The 24,037-nt window shown below is 33.1% G+C and overlaps 2 protein-coding genes across 2 annotated transcripts; one reads left to right on the forward strand and one right to left on the reverse strand.

Moving 5' to 3' along the window:
- The first annotated feature begins 11,361 nt into the window (after positions 1 to 11,361).
- On the forward strand, positions 11,362 to 15,753 carry LOC149897354 (uncharacterized). Its single transcript, XM_090116599.1, has one exon. It carries the CDS (start codon positions 11,543 to 11,545, stop codon positions 14,030 to 14,032), a length of 2,490 nt encoding a protein of 829 aa, XP_089972725.1. The 5' UTR covers positions 11,362 to 11,542; the 3' UTR covers positions 14,033 to 15,753.
- Positions 15,754 to 18,029: 2,276 nt separating this feature from the next.
- LOC149897355 (cytochrome b5-like) lies at positions 18,030 to 23,313 on the reverse strand. The gene is made up of 3 exons (XM_090116921.1): positions 23,194 to 23,313; positions 20,781 to 20,909; positions 18,030 to 18,228 (listed from the first exon to the last, which is right to left on the reverse strand). The coding sequence occupies exons 1-3, from the start codon at positions 23,311 to 23,313 to the stop codon at positions 18,115 to 18,117; spliced, it is 363 nt and encodes a 120-aa protein (XP_089973047.1). The 3' UTR covers positions 18,030 to 18,114.
- Positions 23,314 to 24,037: the final 724 nt, after the last annotated feature.

Raw genomic sequence — 24,037 nt, forward strand, 5'->3', positions numbered from 1 at the left:
GTACATTTAACAATAAACTTCTTCAAACACGTTAATTTTCCAACATTTTCTCAAATTAAAAGTTTTATGATAGCAATTCCTAAAAAAATTACCTATGGATACAAATCACATATAATATAATGAAAATGAAATGAAAATGAATGAATGATGAAAATATACCTACATACAAAAATAACAAGTATACATACCTACACTTCAATTTTCGTTTTCATTGATATCAAGTGCTATAGTCACATTTGATAACATTTATACAAATAGGGGAAATTGAAATGTATGTTTGTTATACCAAAATATTTGAACAAATACTTACTCGTTTATAATAATAATATCTAGTTATGTAATAATTTATTTTCAGCACAAGTCACATACTTATAGATTTAAGATATTTAAATAATAATAGGTAATAGGCATTAGCAAAAAAATTTTAAATGAGTGTAGGTATTATAATATTTGTGTATAAAAAAACATTTACCAAAATTCTTCGTGCTTACTTGCTCCGTGTTATCTCAAAAACGACTGGAGAGCCTTTTTCTGGCTCTACATCATCACTACATAGTATAAAACAAAGTCGCTTTCTCTGTCCCTATGTACCTACATTTGTTTGCTTAAATCTTTGAAACTACGCAACGGATTTTGATGTGGTTTTTTAATAGATAGAGTGATTCAAGAGGAAGGTTTTAGTATATAATTTATTAGGTTTTAGACAAAACGGGCGAAGCCGCGGGCGGTAAGCTACTATATAAAATTCTTATGGAATAGTTAATCAAATAATAATGCATACCGTTTGAATACAATTAGGCTTGGTACAGATTATAAAGAGAGATATTAATAAAGTTTTGTTCCCACACGTGTGTACAATGCTTAAGGGGTAGGGCTATGTGTATTATATTATCTCAACTTATAAGTACTTTTACCCGTAAAGAGCAACCCTTGTGTGTGCAAAACATATTATGTTTATATCCCATCAACATAGACTTTTAAAATTTCTATTTACATTTACTGTATTTCTACTTTAACTACATACTTGTAATACGAATCGTAAAATCCATAATTATAATGATAATATTATCAGAATTGATCATAAATCATAATATGATAATTTAAACTACATTATAATTATTATAAGTACTTTTGCAACGTACTACCACACTCGGAATTTAAAATCACAATTCATTTTTTTTAATATCGCCAATTAAGGTTAATAAATTAAAACGTATTGTATTTATACAATACGTTTATAATTATTAACGTATTATAATACGAACTGGAGTCTGGAGACACGTTTATTTATTAGAATTCGAATTATCTAGTTGAAAATCATAAATTGTAAGTTGATGTGTTCAATACACGAAATATCTGAAAAAATTGATTCAAAATAATGTTGCTACATCATGTAAAATACTTCCACTTTTTCAACCAGGCCAAGGCCTTTCATAATCTAATTGTAACTTCATAATAAACAACTTTTATATGTAGGTATGTTCGGCATTGTAAGTTTTGGTGTGTACCCTACTAGCTAGGTAGGTATTAATTAAAAGTTAGGTCGCTGCAAAACAAGTCCAAATTTAACAAGTCGCACTGTACCAGCTTTAATGCAGATTTTAGTTTCCTTGTTTTATTTGTAATACAAATACGGATAAATAATGAGACTTTTAAAGTACCTACCTAAATATACTAGAAATATAGATGACCATTGTTACCAAGAATATAATTACATTTTATCGTGCATGTAGTTTCAGATGATTTTCATTTTCTTTCTTTGATTGATTATTTAATTATGGTACACTAGCCCCTGCACTAGCCAATATCCATCTTGCAGCCTTCCTATCTGCATACACCCATATCCTATACTACTAATATTATAAATGCGAAAGTTTGTGAGGATGTGTGTGTGTGTCTTTGTTACTCTTTCACGCAAATTCTACTGAACCTTGAAATTGAACTTGAACATTGAAATTTGGCACACATATAGAGGCTAACTTGGATTAACATATAGGATAGGTTTTATCCCGGAAATCCCACGGGAACGGAAACTATGCGGATTTTCCTTTGAAAACGCGGGCAAAGCCGCGGGCGGAAATCTGGTCATATGGAATCATAACATAACCGCTCCGCGACTTAATAAAACAAACACACTTTAATTGCTTTATTACTTTAATGCCTTTTTTTAGTGAGTATAAGTTCTTTTATCTCCCTCTCCATTAAAGATTTTACCCTAAATAAAGTCTATACCTAATTATATTAATATATCTTTAAATATACAAGTCTTAAAAGCTTTTAGGTCATATATTGAACGTGTTATTTTTTGTAAAAAAGATTTATGTCCTAACACAAGGATACATCCATCAAACTTAATGAGTAAGCACTGAAAGGGTAACCTACTTTTAAAAACATAAACCTATATTTTAACTAAAAATTCATGACTTAGAAATATATTTTTGCATCTTCGATCCTCCAGTTAATTAATTACCTACATAATAGAGCAGTTAATTTCACATCTATTCTGCTGATCTTTTGAAGAAATATAAAACACTAGCTGTGCTCCGCGGTTTTACCCGCAGTGCTCCGCTCCTGTTCGTCTTAGCGTGATGATAATTATACATATATAATATATCCTATAGCCTACCTCGATAAATGAGCTATCAAACACCGAAAGAATTACGAAACTAGCACGTTCAAACAAACAAACTCTTCAGCTTTGTAATATGTATTAGTATAGATATAAGTATTCATTAAATACATTTCATGTTAGGTAATTAAAAAAAAACAGGTTGAACGTAAAAAATAAAAACAACCTACACATTGTTACATACAAACTATCACATTCTGATGCACCCACTTTAATTATATTAAAAACAAATCAAAGTTCACGATACTGCGGGGAATCACTTACAAGTTGACAACATTGTTTCCGCGTAAATACTAACTTTGCCAACTTATAATTAGGTCTATTTTTAGCTTAAGTTCTGTGTAACCGAGAAAGGTCGATAGTTCACTTGACGCTGTAATGATGTTTTACAATAAATTACCTCGTAGTCATAAATCGGCGTAGCTCTACCACGATAATTATAAGTAATTAGTGAACGTATACAGCTAGTTAAAAGCATATTTTTATATAGGTAAGGATATCGTAAGTCGAAACAAGACTCAGTGATCAACTGGGCGGCAATAAACTGGGCCACGTGGACCAGTTGTACATAATTAATTATGCCTACTATTTTTGTGGCCAACTGGGCCGAACGCGCTTTGATCTTGCGGACGTGATTTTATTATTTAATTTGCTGTGGTTAAGTGGGCCGACAATAAAAATTTAAGGCAGTTTGGTATAGTTACGAACACAAGTGTATCAAAATAAATTTGTCAAAAGGTAAATTGTGTTGGGACTTTGAGAGGAAAACAAAACATCATCAATCAATGTATATATTTCAAAAATCAACAAAATGTAGTTGTATAGACAAAGCTTAGCTTACAATAAAATGTTTTATATAACATGTAAATAATTTTTCTTATTAATCTAAGTTTTAAAATAAGGAATATAATTTTTAAAAAACACTACTGCAATCACAAATTGACATATACACGATAAACATTCATATAACACAATACAAATAAAATTGGTTAATCCTAAAAATCACAGATCAGTTCAGTATAATTTTAATAGAACTACCTTAGCTTAATATAATTTAAGTCTCAATTCAAAAATTATGTATGGCAAATGAGCCATAACAGTGCATCGTTTAACATGTTTTCTGGCTAATTTTGATTTTGTGATATTTAACTCATCGGCTTTTCGCCACAAGCTTTGCGCAAAATGAAAATAGCAGCCATTGATCTGTGATTTTAAATATTTTTATTAAAAAATCAATGTTGTATCCTGTTATGCTCATAATTTTTGAATTGAGACTTAAATTATATTAAGCTAAGGTAGTTCTATTAAAATTATACTGAACTGATCTGTGATTTTTAGGATTAACCAATTTTATTTGTATTGTGTTATATGAATGTTTATCGTGTATATGTCAATTTGTGATTGCAGTACTGTTTTTTTAAAATTATATTCCTTATTTTAAAACTTAGATTAATAAGAAAAATTATTTACATGTTATATAAAACATTTTATTGTAAGCTAAGCTTTGTCTATACAACTACATTTTGTTGATTTTTGAAATATATACATTGATTGATGATGTTTTGTTTTCCTCTCAAAGTCCCAACACAATTTACCTTTTGACAAATTTATTTTGATACACTTGTGTTCGTAACTATACCAAACTGCCTTAAATTTTTATTGTCGGCCCACTTAACCACAGCAAATTAAATAATAAAATCACGTCCGCAAGATCAAAGCGCGTTCGGCCCAGTTGGCCACAAAAATAGTAGGCATAATTAATTATGTACAACTGGTCCACGTGGCCCAGTTTATTGCCGCCCAGTTGATCACTGAGTCAGAAACAAATGTGTATTAGTAGAAATATTTTTTTAGCTTTAGTAACCATGACTTTATTGTACAACAAAGAGAGGGCAAAATTTAAATTGATATAATCGACTACGAGCAGGAGCAGAACTGCGGGACACCACTCGGTCAGGTCTATACTTAACTTAATTTTTTATCAGCGTTATCTTTATCATCCTTCAAAACTAGTAACTAAGTACATCTTAATACTATTATAAAGGCGAAAGTTTGTAAGGATGTATGGATGTATGGATGTATGGATGTTTGTTACTCTTTCACGTAAAAACTACTGAACCGATTACAATGAAATTTAGCACACATATAGAGGGTAACTTGGATTAACACATTGGATAGTTTTTATCCCGGACATCCCACGGGAACGGGAACTATGCGGGTTTTCCTTTGCAAACGCGGGCGAAGCCGCGGGCGGAAATCTAGTAATATATAAAAATAGGCTTGCTGTGATATATTTTCACCGCCTATTTTCTTAACGATACCAATATTTAGATGGAAGTAATAATACTGACGTATTTCAAGCTTAATTCACTGAAACTGTTGTAAATTACAACCACAATAGACCCTATTTTGTGTAACAGCGCTGTTCCGAACATAGTGCGATTATAAAGTACCCAAGTTTGTTTTCCGAACGTTGCTCAGTCCGTTATTGCTCTAATGTAGCTTGATAAAAATAAATAATTTATTTAGAGTCGGTTAAACATCTAATGCACATCATAATTTAATACAAGAATGAATTCCGAGATGATTAATGAACACTAATTTGTTTACCTTCACTCGAGAAATGAAATGCAAATAAAAGTTATTCAATGTCGGCTGAAGGCTGGAACAATCCGCTTACAAACTCCATTAATTAACACTGTCATCGTTAACACAAGACACTGTAATTACAATGTTTTTCTTGTAACTTTCTTTGACATAATAATGATATTTCATGCAAAAAACACAGCGACTAATAATCGTTTGCTCCGGCTAATGAAACTTAGTATTTATTTATACTTTTTGTAGTTAGCGATATATTTAGATTTTTTCAAAACCTTCATTTATACAGTGTTATAGGTTTAAATGAGTTATTCCTTTTATAGGAGACGATGCAGTTAGAGTTTACTGTACCTACTTACCTAATTATAACTCTTCTTTTTGAGTAGAATGATAATAATATGTGTCCGTCTGTTATTTTTAAGGTATCATACATTGGTATCATACAATATACTAAATGAAATATATTTCATTATACTAAATGAAAAATATTTGCAAGGCTCTGTGAAATATAACCAAAATAACATAACGTTCTCAATCGTTTGAGCTGAAATATAATTACTTACCAAACTGTCTCTACATTAGGGTGGAGTGATAATGTATGAAAGAATTTTTTTTTTGTTTCTTTTCAAATGGCATAGCGACAGAAAGGTGCCTTTTAATGAGTGAATTCAGCATAGAAAATATTGTTTACGTGTCTTGATGTTTTGAGATGCCCCAACCCAATTGAAAATTAGAAAAATATGATTTTTTCGCAAACTTTGATTTCTTTTTTAATCACAGTATTTTTATGGCCTTCAAGTCTATTATATAACAAACTTCTTTGTGATACACTAAATAATAGCCTGATTAGTTGTTTTAACGTATTTCATTAATGAAAATGATATTATAGAGGAATGAAAATATCAGAAATAAGTAATTATTTAGTACTAGCTGCGCTTCGCGGTTTCACCTGCGTGGCTCCGCTCCTGTTAATCTAAGCGTAATGATATACACTATACAGCATAGGCTGTATAGTGTATATCGAGGAAGGCTATATAGAGCCTTCCTCGATAAATGGGCTATCTAACACCAAAAGAACTTTTCAAATCGGACCAGTAGTGTTTGAGATTAGCGCGTTCAAACGATGGTTCAAACAAACAATATCTTCAGCTTTATAATATTAGTTGTATACGTAGTATATTATTATTAGTCTGTGATATTAGTATAGATTGTAATATTAGTAAGTATAGATATGGCTGTTTTTTTTTTGCAAAATTGGGCATTTTTTTATATATTGAAATATTGTGTATTCTGTATCTTTCCGTTGGCAACCAACGAGATAACACAGAATCCTGATTTAGCGTTAATTTGTCGATTTTCGACTAAATTTTTTGAATTTCTGAAAGTTCATGATGTTGGGGGCACCTCTAAATGTATCATCTGCAAAGTATAATTTTGCATGTGTATTTATGAGCAATAATGTCATCTTTTTACAGGTATGCCGAAACGAAAATGAAAAAAAATATTTCACTCCACCCTACTCTACATGCTCATTGCTCATTCAATAATGTAATACACTGCCATCTAGTTTTAAGCCCTGAAACTACAATTTATAAACAAACTAAAAACTTTGTATTAGTTCCACCATTTACCGTAGCGTTCAGTTTCTTTTATATTTTAAATACCTACTAAATGTTTTCATCCTCGTATCAAAATAAAATTCGATTTGTAATACATGAGAGACCATGGTTGCAATTTACAAAAATTATACCACATTTTGTAAATAGTTACATCAATACAAATAAATGCATTCCAAACGAAATAAATTCTATTTCTTAGAATAGCAATTTTATTAAAATCTATTGGTCCAATTTACGAACAATAAATTACATAATAGCTAAGTATATTATCTTAACCATTCTTAAATTCACCTGAGAAGAAACAAGTAGTAATTTAAGAAATTAAACCAACTGCAAAGATGAATCCGCTTGAAGAATGCATAGAAAATGATTTGAAAAATTCTTTTGGTGCTAGATAGCCTGTTTATTGAGGAAGGCTATAGAGTATATCATTACGGTAAGACCAACAGGAATGGAGCCACGCGGGTGAAACCGCAAAACGCAGCTAGTCTAGTATACAGGGTGGACGGTTAAGATGGGGCATGAAGGGCAGGTACCTTAACCGTTGCAGCTACATGAAAACATTCTTATGAGACTATCCTTAAATTCTTGAGAAATTTTAATCTGCAAAAATTGTTCCAAATGAACAATTTTATGGTATGAGCGCGTTTGAAGACTGTTGTGAGGTGGAGCACCATCTTGCTGAAAATAATTTTTTCGCAATTCTATCTCTATCGGATTTTGTTATGTATTTCCCGGAATCTCAGGGGATTTTCAGTGGACCAGTAATGATGGTTTCTTCGGTTGTACATACCGTTATTTGAGAAATTGGATTCATCCTGTATAAAACATAAGAGAGTGAAAGAGAAATAATGATCGGAAGTCAGTCTCGCATAAGACGTGCACCATTGCATACATTAACTAGGCCTTATAAAAAATTAATTATAACAAATACAGTTCATTAAAATTTTTTGTGTGGGCTTTTATTTCACCAAAACCAGCGCCTGCTCACACATCCGTCCATAAAATGTTATTCATAAGATCATTATCTCTACAAAATTGGCCCCGTAACCATCTGCAAAATGCAACTCTGCGTGCATAGTCCCCAGATTGCAATGCTTGGACTAATCGCCCATGGCGGTAGCATTTGTAGCTGTATTTCTTCCATGTTTTTAAAACTATCCAGTGCGAACAACCAACTTCGATTGATATGAATTGCAGACAGCAATTGAATGAAGATAGCTTAATATTTATGAACATATTATTAATTGCTCTGACTTAAAAGAAAAAGGCATACAGGCATTTAATGTTTATATAATATTTATTATTCCTTTTTAATAAACAACAATCCATTAGAACAATTTTGATAATAATTTAGGTATTATTTATTCACATACTCAACAACAACTCTTTGAATATCTCAATATATATACAACACAATTTAATTGTAGTTACATGGAATACATAAAATCAACATTAATTTTACATCCATCATCTGCATGGTTGCAATCTGAAAACAATTTTTTAAGTGACATTAGTACCTATTTCGTGATAATACAAAATGTAATACTGCTTATACATTAAAAATAAAACAAATATTGTTTTTGAATTTTGAGTTTCTCTTACCTATACATTTAAAAAAAAATATTAAGTGCTTAATGATAATTGATGGTTATTATAAGTACATTAGACTTTAGAGTAATGATTTCATAAACACCAGTTTGGCTAATTTATTCAAATTCCATTAAATATTCTAAGTGTAACAAGCATAATATTATGTATATTTTGAAAAATATTAAGTAAGTATTTGATTGATGAAGTTGGATTATATCTCTCTAATGCTTGCTTGACAATGTGCATTGTGCACTTGAGTGTTATCGTTTCACTAATTACTAATTAGGTCACAGCACAGGGTCACAGATATAATATTTTTTTTTAATCAATAATTTATATCTATTGTGGAATTGAGCCATTAATTTGGATAGGACTCCTATATAGGACAAACCAGGATAAATATATGCGACACATTAGAGAAATATACACTTACTTCTGCTTTTCTGTATATCTCTATAATTTAAAGTTAATAAATAATAAATAATACTTATAATAGAATATGTCATTCAAATTATTTATGCGCATAGCATCTACCGCTACCCGATGAACAATAATGAATGACGTATGACAAAATATGACAATTGACATGTCAGTTTTGACAATCTGTGTCCTAAACTCAGTGCTACCAGCTCACCAGCTCCTAAAAAATATATTTTCTACGTTGTTCTGAGCCTTAACGCTCTAAGTTCTGAGCAGACCGTGTGGACCTTGGTGTGGACCACTTAAATCAATATGATTACTTATTATTAACCTAGTCTTTTTGAACATAGCTAAGAGCATGAAGAGTAGTAAATAATTGTAGAAACTACTAAATTAATGATTTAAGTACCTACTTCATGTAAACCATTATTACACTTCCCTAAATTTATTTCAGATGCAAAAGAAAGTAGAAGCTTATAATCACACTGACGTGCGTTGCGTCATTTTCCCGGGGTAAAAAGTAGCCTATGTCCTTTCTCGGGTATCAAAATATCTCCATACCAAATTTCATGAAAATTGGTTCATATTAATATTCAATTATTTTTTTTTAATCATGAATAAAAAATTGGGCTAATAAAAGAAGTATGTATGTGACATAATGTGTGATATAAGTTAGTACCAAGGTTTTAATACTACATGCGATTGCACCATGATTGCACGGTGCACCGTGCACCTTCTAATAAATTAATTTTATGATTCTGTCAGTCAGAAACCATCCTGTCTTCTGAATTAAGGATGCTAACTTTCTAAATACGATGATGACGACTAAATCTACACGATTAGATTGTAATGTAAGAAGCCCTTATGTCAAAAGTCCATACATATATTAGTATAAAAAAATTACTCGTATTTTTTTACCATAATAAATAATATATCCCTAGTCCAAACGGTGACAAATCCAACAAACCATATTACTATCACTAAAACCCCATTCTTATCAATATCAATAATTTGATATTGATAAGAATCACAAATAAAAATTTTAATTCTTATCAATAATTGAAGTATTAAAAGTTATTAACTACCTATTACCTGTTAGCACAGCCTGTTAGTTTATTTTGTAAGATTTGGTCACAAAATTAGAAGTCCGACTTGGTTCCGACACTTAAAGGTGGAAATATGATAAATAAATGGAGAATAGTACATATTATGTAGTATACCTGTAGTATTAAAAAAAATATTGACAAAATATACTGCGGTCACCAACCCGCCTGCCCAGCGTGGTGACTATGGGCAAAATCCTCCCATTCTGGGGAGGCCTATGTTCAGCAGTGGACTTCCTACGGCTGATATGATGATGATGATGATGAAACTACAGAGTCTTAAACTTTAAATATCAACTAAAAAAGGAGAAAACTCTGAAGTGAAAACTGAAGAAAACTTTCATGAAACCTATTTAATACACTGGCTACACTCACGCTACACTCGATTCCAAAATATATAATATTATCTTTGCCTTCTCATCCCATATTTTCACCTGGGAAAGATCTCCGTAATATTTAAAATCAATTTGCTGTAAATAATTATGATGAAACAATAATTATTATTTTATGCGATCAAATTCACTATATATAGAGGTCTATAAATACTATTATTAAAAAGCAAAATGTATGTTATTTTATTATTAATATACTAATTTGCATTACCGTATTAAGTATGTATAAAATATTTTATCAATATTCTTGTTATGTATAGTGAAAACTGAAAAGTCTATAATATTATCATACATTTATGATTCTGTGTTGGCTTTGTTTTATTTAGTCTGTTATGATGTAAAAATAAATAAACAAAAAATAAAGAGGTTATACGAATGCCTTATCTTACATATTTTAGAATTATGTACATTTCGATTCAAGGAAAATTAATATATTTCATCATTAGGATAAATTGTTACTCTTATAAATATTTTATGTAATTATTCGTCATATTTTTAGAATTTAGTTTTACCGCGCTTTGCATAATATCAATTCTACCAACATTAACCAAAAATAATGATGTGTTTATAGCAGAAAAAATAGGAATATCATAGATTATATACAAACTGTACTTTAATTTTAAATAATTTATATACGAAATATAAATTTGTATTTAATTTAAAAATGAGTTTTAAAAATATGAATAATGCATATTAATACATTTATAACGTGCTCTAGCTATAAAAAACCTTCTTCTTGACGGAAACTTTAAAATTTACTCTGGACAAATCTAAATGTAAAATAAAAAATGTTTAAATTTAACTATCAATAAATTATTAATATAACGAAATTTCAATAATACGAAAAATTTAGTGCCTGGCTGATAAATTTATTATCTATATTAAATCGTAGACAAGATCTTGACGTCCGACGCCGTTCTTTCTCCTTTTGTAAAGTTGCTATTGCTGTTGCTAACGCCATTTTTGTTAAACACTCGAAGCTGCATATGGTGATTTTTTGTTACTCATAGGGAAGACGCGTGAGTGTGAAAGAGAGAGTTGAATTGGATTGCCGTACGTAGCTTCAACTTAACCGAATATTTTCTACAAAGCTTATTTACGACGTTTCTCATTGTCTATGCTATAGATACGCATCCCGAGCGATACATACGGTGTTAAGCATTTACTGACAAATGTATAGTAAAAATGAAGGAAAACGCTGTACTTAAGTGGCAAAAAGTGTACAATCCTAGTGGCCCCCAACCACGACCCCGACATGGCCATCGCGCGGTCGCCATAAAGGATTTGATGATAGTTTTCGGCGGCGGAAATGAAGGGATAGTTCACGAGCTTCACGTCTTCAATACCACCACAAACCAATGGTTCGTACCCGTCACCAAAGGCGAAGTACCTCCAGGATGCGCAGCCTACGGTTTCGTAGTCGACGGAACGCGTCTTCTAGTTTTTGGCGGCATGGTAGAGTACGGCAAGTATTCGAACGACCTCTATGAACTACAGGCTTCCCGTTGGGAATGGAAGCATTTGAAGCCCTTGCCTCCTAAGCAGGGCCTCCCTCCGTGTCCCAGACTCGGTCACAGCTTCACTCTCCTCAATGGTAAGGTATACCTATTTGGCGGTCTGGCCAATAAGAGCGATGACCCAAAGAACAATATACCGAGTTATCTTAATGATTTGTATACTCTCGAACTGTATCCCAATTCATCTATGACAGTATGGGACATCCCATTGACGTATGGTCAATCGCCACCCCCCCGCGAATCCCACAGTGGAGTTGCTTATACAGACAAAAATACTGGAAAATCTTCACTGATCATTTATGGAGGTATGAGTGGTTCACGCTTGGGTGACCTTTGGGTTCTAGACGTTGATAGCATGTCATGGTCTAAACCAGAACTGGGTGGTGCTCCACCACTGCCCCGCTCTCTTCACACTGCTACTGTCATAGGCCACCACATGTATGTTTATGGTGGCTGGGTACCGCTTGTACCAGATGAATCAAAATTAGCAACCCATGAGAAGGAATGGAAATGTACTAATACACTTGCTTCACTTAACTTGGAAACTATGACTTGGGATGATATATCCCTTGATAACTTCGTAGAGAGTGTACCCAGAGCTCGAGCTGGTCACAGTGCAGTCGCTATACAAACCAGACTGTACATTTGGTCAGGCCGTGATGGCTACAGAAAAACATGGAACAACCAGATTTGTTGTAAAGATTTGTGGTATTTGGAGGTGGGAGTGCCCCCACAAGCTGGTCGTGTGGCCCTGGTTCGCGCTGGAACAACTTCATTAGAGCTATGCTGGCCGGCTATGAATACAATAACTACTTATCTACTGCAAGTTCAGAAATGTGGTAAGGTGACTCCAGCTCGATTCCCAACTGCAGCTGAACCGGTTGCTGCTCCACCCCCACAATCTCCCGTCGCTTCCCAACCAGATGCAGCTAAGGCTTTTGGCCTTTCTTCCCCAATTGCAAGTCTACCACCGCCTCCAGCCGAAGTGCCTGCTCGAGCCACAGTGGCAGTTGCATCAGCCGCTCCTACGACAAGCACACCTCAAAAAGTTGTTGCAGGTCCTATAAAAGTACCAGGACAAGCTGCAGTCAAGATTTCGCCGAGCACACCTACCATTAAGCAAGCATACCCTGGCAAAACTGTAGTTAAATCTCCTGCAGCTGGCTCATCACAGCAAATAAAGGTAGCAGCTGTGACTCCACAGGGTGTTACAAGGATAGTGAGCGGTGTAGGCACTCCTGCAACAGTTCGCGTTTCAACACCACAATCGAATGCACAGATAGTTCTAGGTTCACCCGCAGGATCCAGCACACCTAGATTTGTGCAAGTCAAAACTGGTACTAGTGGAGGAGTGCCCGTAAAACTTGGAGCAGGCAATGCAGTGAAGTTAGCTGGCAACGCTGTACCTCTCAAGATTGGCGCGGCAAACATTCAAGGAAAGTTGGCCAACAGCGTACAAAAAGTCGGAACCGCAAATATGCCGTTGAAATTAAGCGCCGGAAATGTTAAAATCGGTACTAGCAATGTTTTGGTTAAAACAGCAGGTGGAGTTCCAATACAAGCTGGTGTTCAAACGAAAGTAGCGGCGGGCGTGCCCGTAAAGCTTGGGGCTGGTAATTTGCCCGTCATTGGTAGCAGTGGAGGAACAATACAGATAGCTAGTGGAGCTCTTTCTGGCCAACAAGTGAAAGCCCCCGTATACAAAATTGTGACAGCTAAATCGGGCGAAGCGACAGTCGTCACGTCATCCGCAGCCGGTACGCACACGGCGACCGGCGCTACAGTGTTGAGACAAGCTGGAGGCAACGCTGGCATTCCAGTCATCATCAAAAAGACGCCGGGTTCCAACGCTCAATCTGGCTCAGCACCTCAATATGTAACGCTGGTTAAAACATCCACTGGTATGACTGTAGCCACAGTACCCAAGATGGCAATGGTACAGAACAGAGCAGCGGTCTCGAGCGGGGGACAAGCACAAGGAATGCCCCCTGGGGCGACAATTGTTAAGCTAGTGTCGGCCAACACAGTAGGTGGTAATAAGATTATCACTCTGCCGTCGAATGTTTTGCAGTTAGGCAAGGCGGGAGCAGGGAATAAGCAGACAATAGTGATTACGAAGTCGGCGAATCAGACGACGCAACCCGGTCAACAACAGTGAGGGCCCTTCCGTGCTGAGCTCCATGTGAAGTGTTTCCGAGTGTCTTATCCGGCCGTCGCGCCGAGTGAATGTTGTGGTCGCGTCTGCTCTTTAGTAATGTAAATTTTACGAAACTATAGTGAATCATTTGAACTAATAGTTTTAAATCATATGAGTTTTGTATGTTATGAAGGGTGTAGAGATGTCCTCGTATAGTTGTATCTGAAATATTTTATTTACTTTTAATGTTATTTTTTAAATTTATATTTGTGCTTAGTAATGGACTTGTGATGATCTGGATGCTGCTGTTGCATTATCACTGGAATTGTGTTTCATGCTCTGTCACAACTGACTGCTTTGTGACCTACATTTGGTAGACATAAAAGTGCCTACAAAGCAGCTCATTTCAAACTACTTTAAAAACAAAATTGGCCAATTAATAAGTGTATTTAGATGTTGTAACATGAAAAGTATGTAAACTTAAATTTTAAAACATGACTGCAAATATTTCAATGATCATATCAACTGAAAATTTTAATTGTATTTATTGATTATATTTACAATTATATGAAGTGACTTTGGACGCAGGCACTGCTTAACTCAACAATTTGATTTAAAATTTTTAGTCTTCCTTGCAGTGTTATATTGGAAAAATATTTTTGCATAATTTTTAAACAAGAATATTGTATTGTAATTGTCATAGATACAATGGTCATATTTTAATTACTAATAGTTCACGAAGTGCTCTATTTTCATAAGTAGCGATGGTTAGTTTCAATCACAATATGATAATAATAATATATAATGCACTATTTAAGTTTTATATGACAAGCCATTGTTAATGTTGTGGTGTTTTGTTTAAATTTATTTTGGGTCCGTGGTGAGTCTTGTGTGATCTTGCAGATGTTAATGACTTCAGTCTGAGGCTATTTTATGTTGACACTCCACTGATCTGAATATATAGCATATTCTAGTTGCTGACTATGATGGGTTGTAAAGTGTGCATCTTTATTGATATCCCTTACATTTACATTCAAAATCTTAATGAAATTTCAGCAAAAATATGCTATTCACACCCAATTGAATTTGTAATAGGGTAATATGATTTTTTTCTTGTCTGTATATATTCTACTTTACTTCTCATCATAGTCATAAACCTATATTTTATAGGTGCAATGATTTTCGTGTGCACATAATATTTCTGTATTAAATTATAGAGGGTGCCGATTTGGCGAGGGGCACTTCAAATCTGTATGTACTCCATTAAGTCTAACTGCAATAAAACAAATATAATATTAAAACCTAACTTCATTTGCAAATAATTGGAGCAAAGCGCCCTCACATATAAATAATTGAAGTAATTAATTATGTTTGTTCTTTTTGCAGTAACCCGAGACTTGTGGGGAACTTCCAAATGGTTTGATATAATTTATCAATTATTTTTTATTATGTAAGATAAGCAATTGACATAATATATAAAGAGATGCAGAGTATATTTTCATATTTACAAAATCTCAATTATGTAAGGTAGTTGGCAGTGTGTCAAATTAATTGGATTTTTTATTTTTCTATTTGAAGCAAATGAAAACATATTCTGCATAGGTTTAGGATAAGTGTTTAGTTGTATGTTAGTTTAGCGTTGAGTTAAGTGAGGAATGGAATGTAAATATCATTAAGTAGGTAATGTTATAGTTTGTTCATAATATTATGTTCATTTGCTTGAATAAACGATTTGGATAAAAGTGTGAATTTCATTTTACCTGAAATATCCTTTAAAATAATCTACCTATACTAAATATTATAAAGAGGAAAGGTTTGTATGTATGTATGTATGGTTATCACGCCTAAACTACTGGACCGATTTTGATGAAATTTGGCCCAGATAATCTTTATACCCTGAGAAAGAACATAGGCTACCTTTTATTGCGAAATATGTACCAGGGGCGGACCGCTAGTTAGAATATAAAGTGCTCGTAAATACTTGTATGTGTTTTTTATAATGAAATTGATGCCAAAGCTAAAGCTAATAAGCTATGCAGTACAAACCTTAATTCATAGAATCATAATACATATGTACCTATTTTATCATATATCAAAGTCCAGTTATAAATAGTAATAGCCCATTCCCATTCATTAATTTAAATAAATCATTCATGTTATGTTCAGACACGAGTAGTAAAAATTTTCGGTACCTATATAGATCGTTCAAGTTATATTTTCTAGGTAGATAGCACAGACGGTCTATGTAAGTTAACTAAACCTATCGAAGTTAATTTAAGCGCCATCTATATACCGTAGTTCAAAGTAAGATGTTTACAGAGATTACCGTTGCTACTCTTAACTGTGGAGGGTGCCACTAGGTGACGCTTTTCTCAAAATAGTGTTGATGTATTATAAAACGATAATATTAATAACTAGCGGTCCGTCCCGGCTTCGCCCGTGGTACATATTTACGTTTTCTCTATAATAACCATCCTCGTACTTCAAGGAATATAATAAAAAAAGAATTATCGAAATCGGTTCAGCCGTTCACACGTGATGCCGTGACAACGCGAAACGGGTGCGGACCCGCCGCCTTTTTATAGCTCCCGCCGCCAAGCGCGTCGAACGCGGCAACTGATACACAAAAATAATCCTTATGGCATGATTCTGAATTCACGCGCGATGACTTATAGCGTATTTCATGTATAACTTTGGTGTTTCTACACCGATTTACATGATTCTTTTTTTATTGAATAGGTAATAATGTTCACTTTTTTTAATTAGGGATGAGTAAGAGTGTTGTAAACGTAAGAGTAGACAAATATAATCAGAAAGCTCCGAATTGCTAAGCTATTGAAGTTTCACGTGTTATTGTGAGTCAATTTTAAAAGATAGACATAATATTATGCTGTCTAGGAATTTATTTTTATATAATATGTAATAATAATGTAAGAACATTTGTGTCGTACATGATTTCTATGTAGCTTTAACCATTAAGGCTGCACAGACGACGGAAGCTTAAAAAATGGAGTAACTTCTCCCGTTTTCCCAATATTTCCCTTCACTGCTCTGTTCATATTGCAGGTAGAGATTTTCTCCCCGGCATCTGTGTCATACTATTTCTATACTGCATTTAATCCATTATTTCGCAACGCCGTACATAAATCATGGGGACAAGAGGAAAAAAGCTCTACCTCTATCTCTCTTTCGAATTCTCATTTGCACTCAGGTGGACAGCTTACAACTTACAAGTGACGTCATAGTGCTGAATCTTATTATTTTATCTAATATCTAATATATATATGTATATATATAGGATGTATGGATGTATGGATGTTTGTTACTCTTTCACGTAAAAACGACTGAACCGATTACAATGAAATTTAGCACACATATAGAGGGTAACTTGGATTAACACATAGGATAGGTTTTATCCCGGAAATCCCACGGGAACAGGAACTATGCGGGTTTTCCTTTGAAAACGCGGGCGAAGCCGCGGGCGGAAATCTAGTGCTCTTATATATCACAGACTAATAATAATATACTACGTATACAAATAATATTATATTCTCTTCTTCTTCTTCTAATTTTTGTTATTAAAATAGTCTTATGAGAAAATATATGTTATCCAATTAAACGCTACCTTATAGGTAACCAAGGTAAATTTGAAAAGAAAAATAGGGTCATACTTAAAATAATTTATTACAAAATAATACAAAAAAATGTTTAGATTTATTTTTTAAAAATATCACTCATACAAATTTCGAATACCACCAAGAATATTACAGATTACAAAAGCACAATATGTACTGGTTTTTAATAATAATTTAAATTTACACCTATTACACGATAATTTATCATTTAAAACTACAAACATGCACATTGTAGTGTTACATAATCTAATCTTTTACCTGTATTGAGTATAATAAATTAATAATTATTATAGTAACTAACTAATTCGCAATTAATAATTATTATTATTGAATGTTAACAAAATAGTTACTAGGTACACAATTAATGTAAACAAAAAGCGTAACATATTTCGATATTCAATAGATATTTTTGATAATTTTTTTCATTCGTGTCTCGCATTTTTTTAAACGAGTCTATAAAAATGATTTTCAGCCTAGCAACCCACAAGTAACTCTGCTAAGACAGCCTCTACTTTCACCCTCTGGTTGTGCAGCCACCACCCGTTTCTTTTTCTTCCCGTTGGCGTCGTAATGCTTCTCTTCCTGAAATTAGTAATAAAACATAATTACATTTCTTATATTTGATTGTGATACAGCGCCATCTAGTTTCAAAATTCGAAAACATATTTTTAGGAAAGAAAGCAGGGACAATTTTGTATAATTACTAGCCAACAGCCATAGCTGACCCGGCAAACGCTGATTCTGCTTACGCCTTTAATCTTATAATAATTTAAGGGTGTAAAAAAATTGATGCTGGCATAAATCTGCACGATATGCATAATTGCAAACTTTCATGAAAACCGGTCTAGCCGTTTCTGAGGAGTTAGGATAGAAAATGTATAAAAATAAAGATTTCCTTTTTATGCGTTTTAAAATAGTTAATACAAGTTTATGAAAAAAAATATATAATTCATAATGTGATTTGCTAGAATATATAAAAGTTGTTTTTGTAATAATTTTATTTTCATGTTTCATAATAGGTATATATTGTAGCTGTTACACATCATACAATGCTGTATTTGCCATCAATAGAACAATATTGTAGCGAAATGCTCTGGGTCCAATGGCCAAATATACTTTTACGCCAGATGGGTATGGGCCATTCTTAATGTTAGAGCTCTTCACACGAGTGATGGAAAAACGACTTGTTTGGTGTTCTATTAACATGTTTTTTTGTACACTTGTTTTGTTGTTTTACTCGACTGTTGAATGTTTATGTTAATAATGAATAAAGAATTGAGCACCACAAAACTATTTACTCTTGACCAGACTGGTACATAACTAGCCTGACATGCTAAATTTAATAAAAATACAAATAAACATAAATTTGATTGAAATGAATAGAGAAGTTTCGAATCAATCAGAAAAGTATAAAAAAGTGCGTAGGTATATTTTTTGAAGGAAGCAAATAATAAATACTTAATCGATACCTATCATTTTAAGTATATCGATTAAAAGATGTTTTTAATTTTATGTAACAGATTTTTTCATGTAACATATAGGTATGTTTTTAACATTTCAGGAAATCGCCGTTACGACGCGCGACGTCGTGTGTGTGAAGAGCCGTTATAGGAATTACCACTTACTCGAATTAATCAATTACATCATTACTAGCTTAGCGCAGCGCCATTCTATTGCCAAATGTTTTTCGAGTAGAGCCAGTTGATGGGATATTTCTTACTATTTGGAAGAAAATACAAATGAAAACTGATGTGAATTGATTTGAAATAAATATTATTGACACGAAATTTGAGTTATTTCTCACAAAGTTTTTGTTCCATAATTATTAATTACAGCATTAAAATAAAGCCTAAAACTTATACAGTGCATACTCCATTAAATGGAGCTTCTAGTTAAAGAGATCTTTTTTATTATTATTAACATGAAGTAGATAATGGCGATGTCAAATGACTGTGTTTTATGCACATATATTAGGTTAGGACTTTGTAGGTATGCACCTAATATATCTGCATAATGGCGTAATACGTTTCAAGTTTACTCACAATCTGATATGGACAATCGTCCACAACAGAAATGCGATAAAAAAATTGGGAATTAAAGTAGGTAACTGTTTAATACCTTTATAGTCGCTGAACAACCTATGTTTAGACGCGCATTTTTTTTTATCTGTCTTATCAATAAAATTTTACATGGCTTTCTTTTAATTTCCTATACCTATAGGTGGCATAAAATCCATTTAGAAAACATAAAGAAATACTTGAATTATTCAAAGCAGTTGAATATTCAAACCATGCCTTTCATTATTTGGTTCCAACGTTTGGTTCGAATTAATATTGAATTTTATTGGCACTTTATTCATTACTAATAAGTCGGCGGCAATTATCTAAAATGTCACACTCGTATCGATACTAAGTTTTCTAGAAACAATTATTTTTAATACGCTGGAATAACTAAAAATACCTTTATGATTATACTCCCACATACCTATAGTTAAGGCTTATACATGCGCTAATAACCTTGACCATACTTGACGGATCTCAAACCTCTCCCGCTGCACCTTCTTTTTTCCTCGCATTTTGTATTTAAAAAGATACCAATCAGTGAAACAAAAAATCCTCGTCAGGGACTGTTGTGTAACTGATAATTTATTAAACATAAAATTTTCAGAGCTCTAAGTCAGCAGGTTACGAAGTTTATAGAGTATTTGCGGAAAAATCGATGACCACGGCACATTTTTTTTCTAAAAATCTATTAACTTTGGAAAAAAGTCCTCGCGAGCAATTAAAGATCAAAGACCATCTTATTTTATATATTTTTTTCGGTATTGTGCTTTATGTTGTACCAGACTTTATAGAGGTTGAACATAGTCGAAATTGCCGGGTAACGCCTTAATATGTTATTAATCCGATTCGATTCCTTTGCGTGCATAAAGCCTATATTAAGTCTTCACGCGCGCAGTCATCTATAGTAGACACTAGGCATATAGGTACCTAGTACCTACGTTAAAAATAGGTATGTTAAAAAATATGACATAAAATAAAATCATCTTATATCTTGATCTAAGCAAGATTTCGTATGTGGATTGTGGGTACAGGAAGAGGAGTTCAATTACGTATTTTTTTTGTCATACTTACTTCAACCAACTCTCCAATCTTGTATTTGGCGAGGATGGTGTACGCGTCTGCAGTGTGGCCGGCCTCCCCGAAGGTTTTGCTGACATCCTTGCCGCCTTCATCTATCAAGATGTCGGGACCAGCTGGATGCTGCAAGAAGCAAATTTTTATTCTTCTTATTTATATGTTATTTTTACACTTTCAATATCAAGAGAAAATATGGCTTTTAAAAATAATTTAATTTAAAAAATGGTAAACATCCGCCCTCTGTTTACTCTTAATTTCGTTTCGACGTGTTTGTTTTTAAAATGAAAATAAATGGGTATTTAAACCTAAAAATAATAACAATTATTTTCTTAATTGACTACAGATCTAATATTTGTAGTTGTGTTTCGAGTGTTTCGAGTTATTTAGCACCCAACACATTTATTTATTACAGTAATATTATATAGAATAGAATATCGGTACAGTTCAGTATATAATAACTTTAAAATTTATTACATTTGAAGTGCCAAAAACATAATGTCTATCTATAAAAACTGAAAGTATGCACACATTCCGAGATAAATTTTGCGATTGCTTATAGATATCTTACTATGTAAACAAACACTTGAAGGTAAAGTCCCGAGTGTATTTCTGAAATACTTTGCAACTTTCGTTGTTTCATTATAAACCAAACTAGCTGTGCCCCGCGGTTTAATTCGCATTGCTCCGCTCCTTTTAGTCTTAGCGTGATGATGTAATATTATAGCCCATAGAGCCTTTCTCGATAAATGGGCTATCTAACACTGACAGAATTTTTCAAATCGGACCAGTAATTCCTGAGATTAGCGCGTTCAAACAAACAAACTCTTCCGCTTTATAATATTAGTATAGATTAGCAGGCTAAATAAAAAGAAAAAAAATCTGCAAGTGCTCGTCTTCACTATAAAAACAATATATAATTAACTTTATGTCTGCAATAAACAACTGATAGTGATTATGAATCCGAATGATTCATATATCAAGCATATATCTATTTTCATCAATTAATCTGTGCAGCTGAGCGGATTTTACCAAAATAGATAAAACAATATTATATAGCGTAATAATTGTTTGTCACGAAAATATTACTTTAGAGCCTAGAGAGTGAAATATAATAAATATATTACAATGTACCTATTGCGAATATTAAGTGATCTTGAAATGTTTGAGCGTAGCTATACGATAGTAGTGGAAACTTATAATGCAAAGCATGACGACCATGTAGAATGTATTTTATTATTTACCAAAAAAAGAATACGCTTAGTACTTCTAACGAAGTTTTCACTTCTTAAAAGAAATAAACAGAAAGTTAGTGGTTAAAGGTATATTTGACTTTTAGACTACAGGCCCGTGTTGAAAAAATTATGGGTCATTTGACCCACCAGGTGACCTATCTAGAACGATATAAGAGCATAAAATAATAAAATTCAGCACTATGACGTCACTTGTAAGCTGTCCACCTGAGTGCAGATGAGAATTCGAAGGTTCAGGTAGATATTTTCTCCCCTTGTCTCCATGATTTTTGTACGGCGTTGCGGAATAATTGATTAAAAGTAGTATAGAAATAGTATGACACAGATGACGTACAAAATCAAATGACCAAATTTACCCCGGCAACTGTCGAAAAATAAAAATAAATTCCGACTTTGTGGACCACCATTTTTGTACGGCATCTGTGTCATACTATTTCTATACTGCTTTTAAGCCATTATTCCGCAACGCCGTACAAAAATCATGGAGACAAGGGGAGAAAATCTCTACCTGAACTTTCGAATTTTCATCTGCACTCAGGTGGACAGCTTACGAGTGTCGTCATAATGCTGAATCTTATTATTTTATGCTCTTATATCATTCTAGATAGGTCAGGTGGTGGGTCAAATGACCCATAATTTTTTCAACATGGGCCTGTAGTCTATTTATAGCCCAGCAGCCCGCCGCCGAAGACGTCCCCATAACATCGCACATACAATTTATATCAAAGTAAAGAAGTAGGTATGTAAAACATGGATCATCTATCAAATCTGCAATCTTTCTTCATCATAATTCATTACTATCAATGATACAGAATCATTAGGAACAGATTCAAAAACATCTCAAGGACATGTTTTCCAGCTTATCACACTACATACACCTCATAATACATACATCATCTATATCTTCTTCATCATTCTTATCTATCTTCTTACTAGAAACTAGCTGCGCTTCGTGGTTTTACCCGCGTGGCTCCGCTCCTGTTGGTCTTAGCGTAATGATATATAACCTCGATAAATGGGCTATCTAACACCGAAAGAATTTTTTCAAATCGGACCAGTAGTTCCTGAGATTAGCGCGTTCAAACAAACAAACAAACAAACTCACACAAACATACACACAGCTTTTTAATATTAGTATAGATTACAGGATATCTTACCTCATCAACATATTTGGTACAATCATAAACGGAGTCCTTATATATAATCCAGATGGGAGCGCCGTTCTTACCGGTCTTGGTTGCTACCTCAGCACGTTTGTACCTTTGGAGGTCGGCCATTTTGCTGAAATTTCAATTACATATATTATACAATTACTTTACAGCGAATATACCTAAAAGTAAGAAAAAGCTGCGCTCAAAGCACTAGAAATGGTTTCAAGTTAAGGGGGCGCATAAAGCAAAATAACCAATCTTCTATTAGATGATACGTGTAATATGCAAGACCAAATCTAAAAAATAAAATATATATCAAACTAGATGATATGTTTAACGATTCTGTTTAATCAAAAACATAAAATATTAAAATTTACTCGATAAAAAAAAATCACCAAGTTAGCTCTAATTTTCACACTTTTACGTTTTCTACTTGACATGGTAATACTTATTATGATTTTTTTTTCATAAACAATTATATTAAAACATTTGCAAGATATTTGTCAGAGCATTTTGTGTAATTACTTTTAGTTTTGGTTTTATCTGCGATAAACCACTTTTGGCGCTCTTTTTTTCTCGAGATAAACGTTTGATTTTGTCACGATAAAAGTGGTTTATCGCAGATAAAACCAAAACTAAAAGTAATTACACAAAATGCTCTGACAAATATCTTGCAAATGTTTTAATATAATTGTTTATGAAAAAAAAATCATAATAAGTATTACCATGTCAAGTAGAAAACGTAAAAGTGTGAAAATTAGAGCTAACTTGGTGATTTTTTTTTTATCGAGTAAATTTTAATATTTTATGTTTTTGATTAAACAGAATCGTTAAACATATCATCTAGTTT

Source organism: Colias eurytheme, chromosome 26, assembly GCF_061535395.1.
Source record: "Colias eurytheme isolate Ceu_HAF_F1 chromosome 26, ilColEury1 Martin Lab GWU primary, whole genome shotgun sequence".
In the NCBI taxonomy this organism is placed as follows: Eukaryota; Metazoa; Arthropoda; class Insecta; order Lepidoptera; family Pieridae; genus Colias; species Colias eurytheme.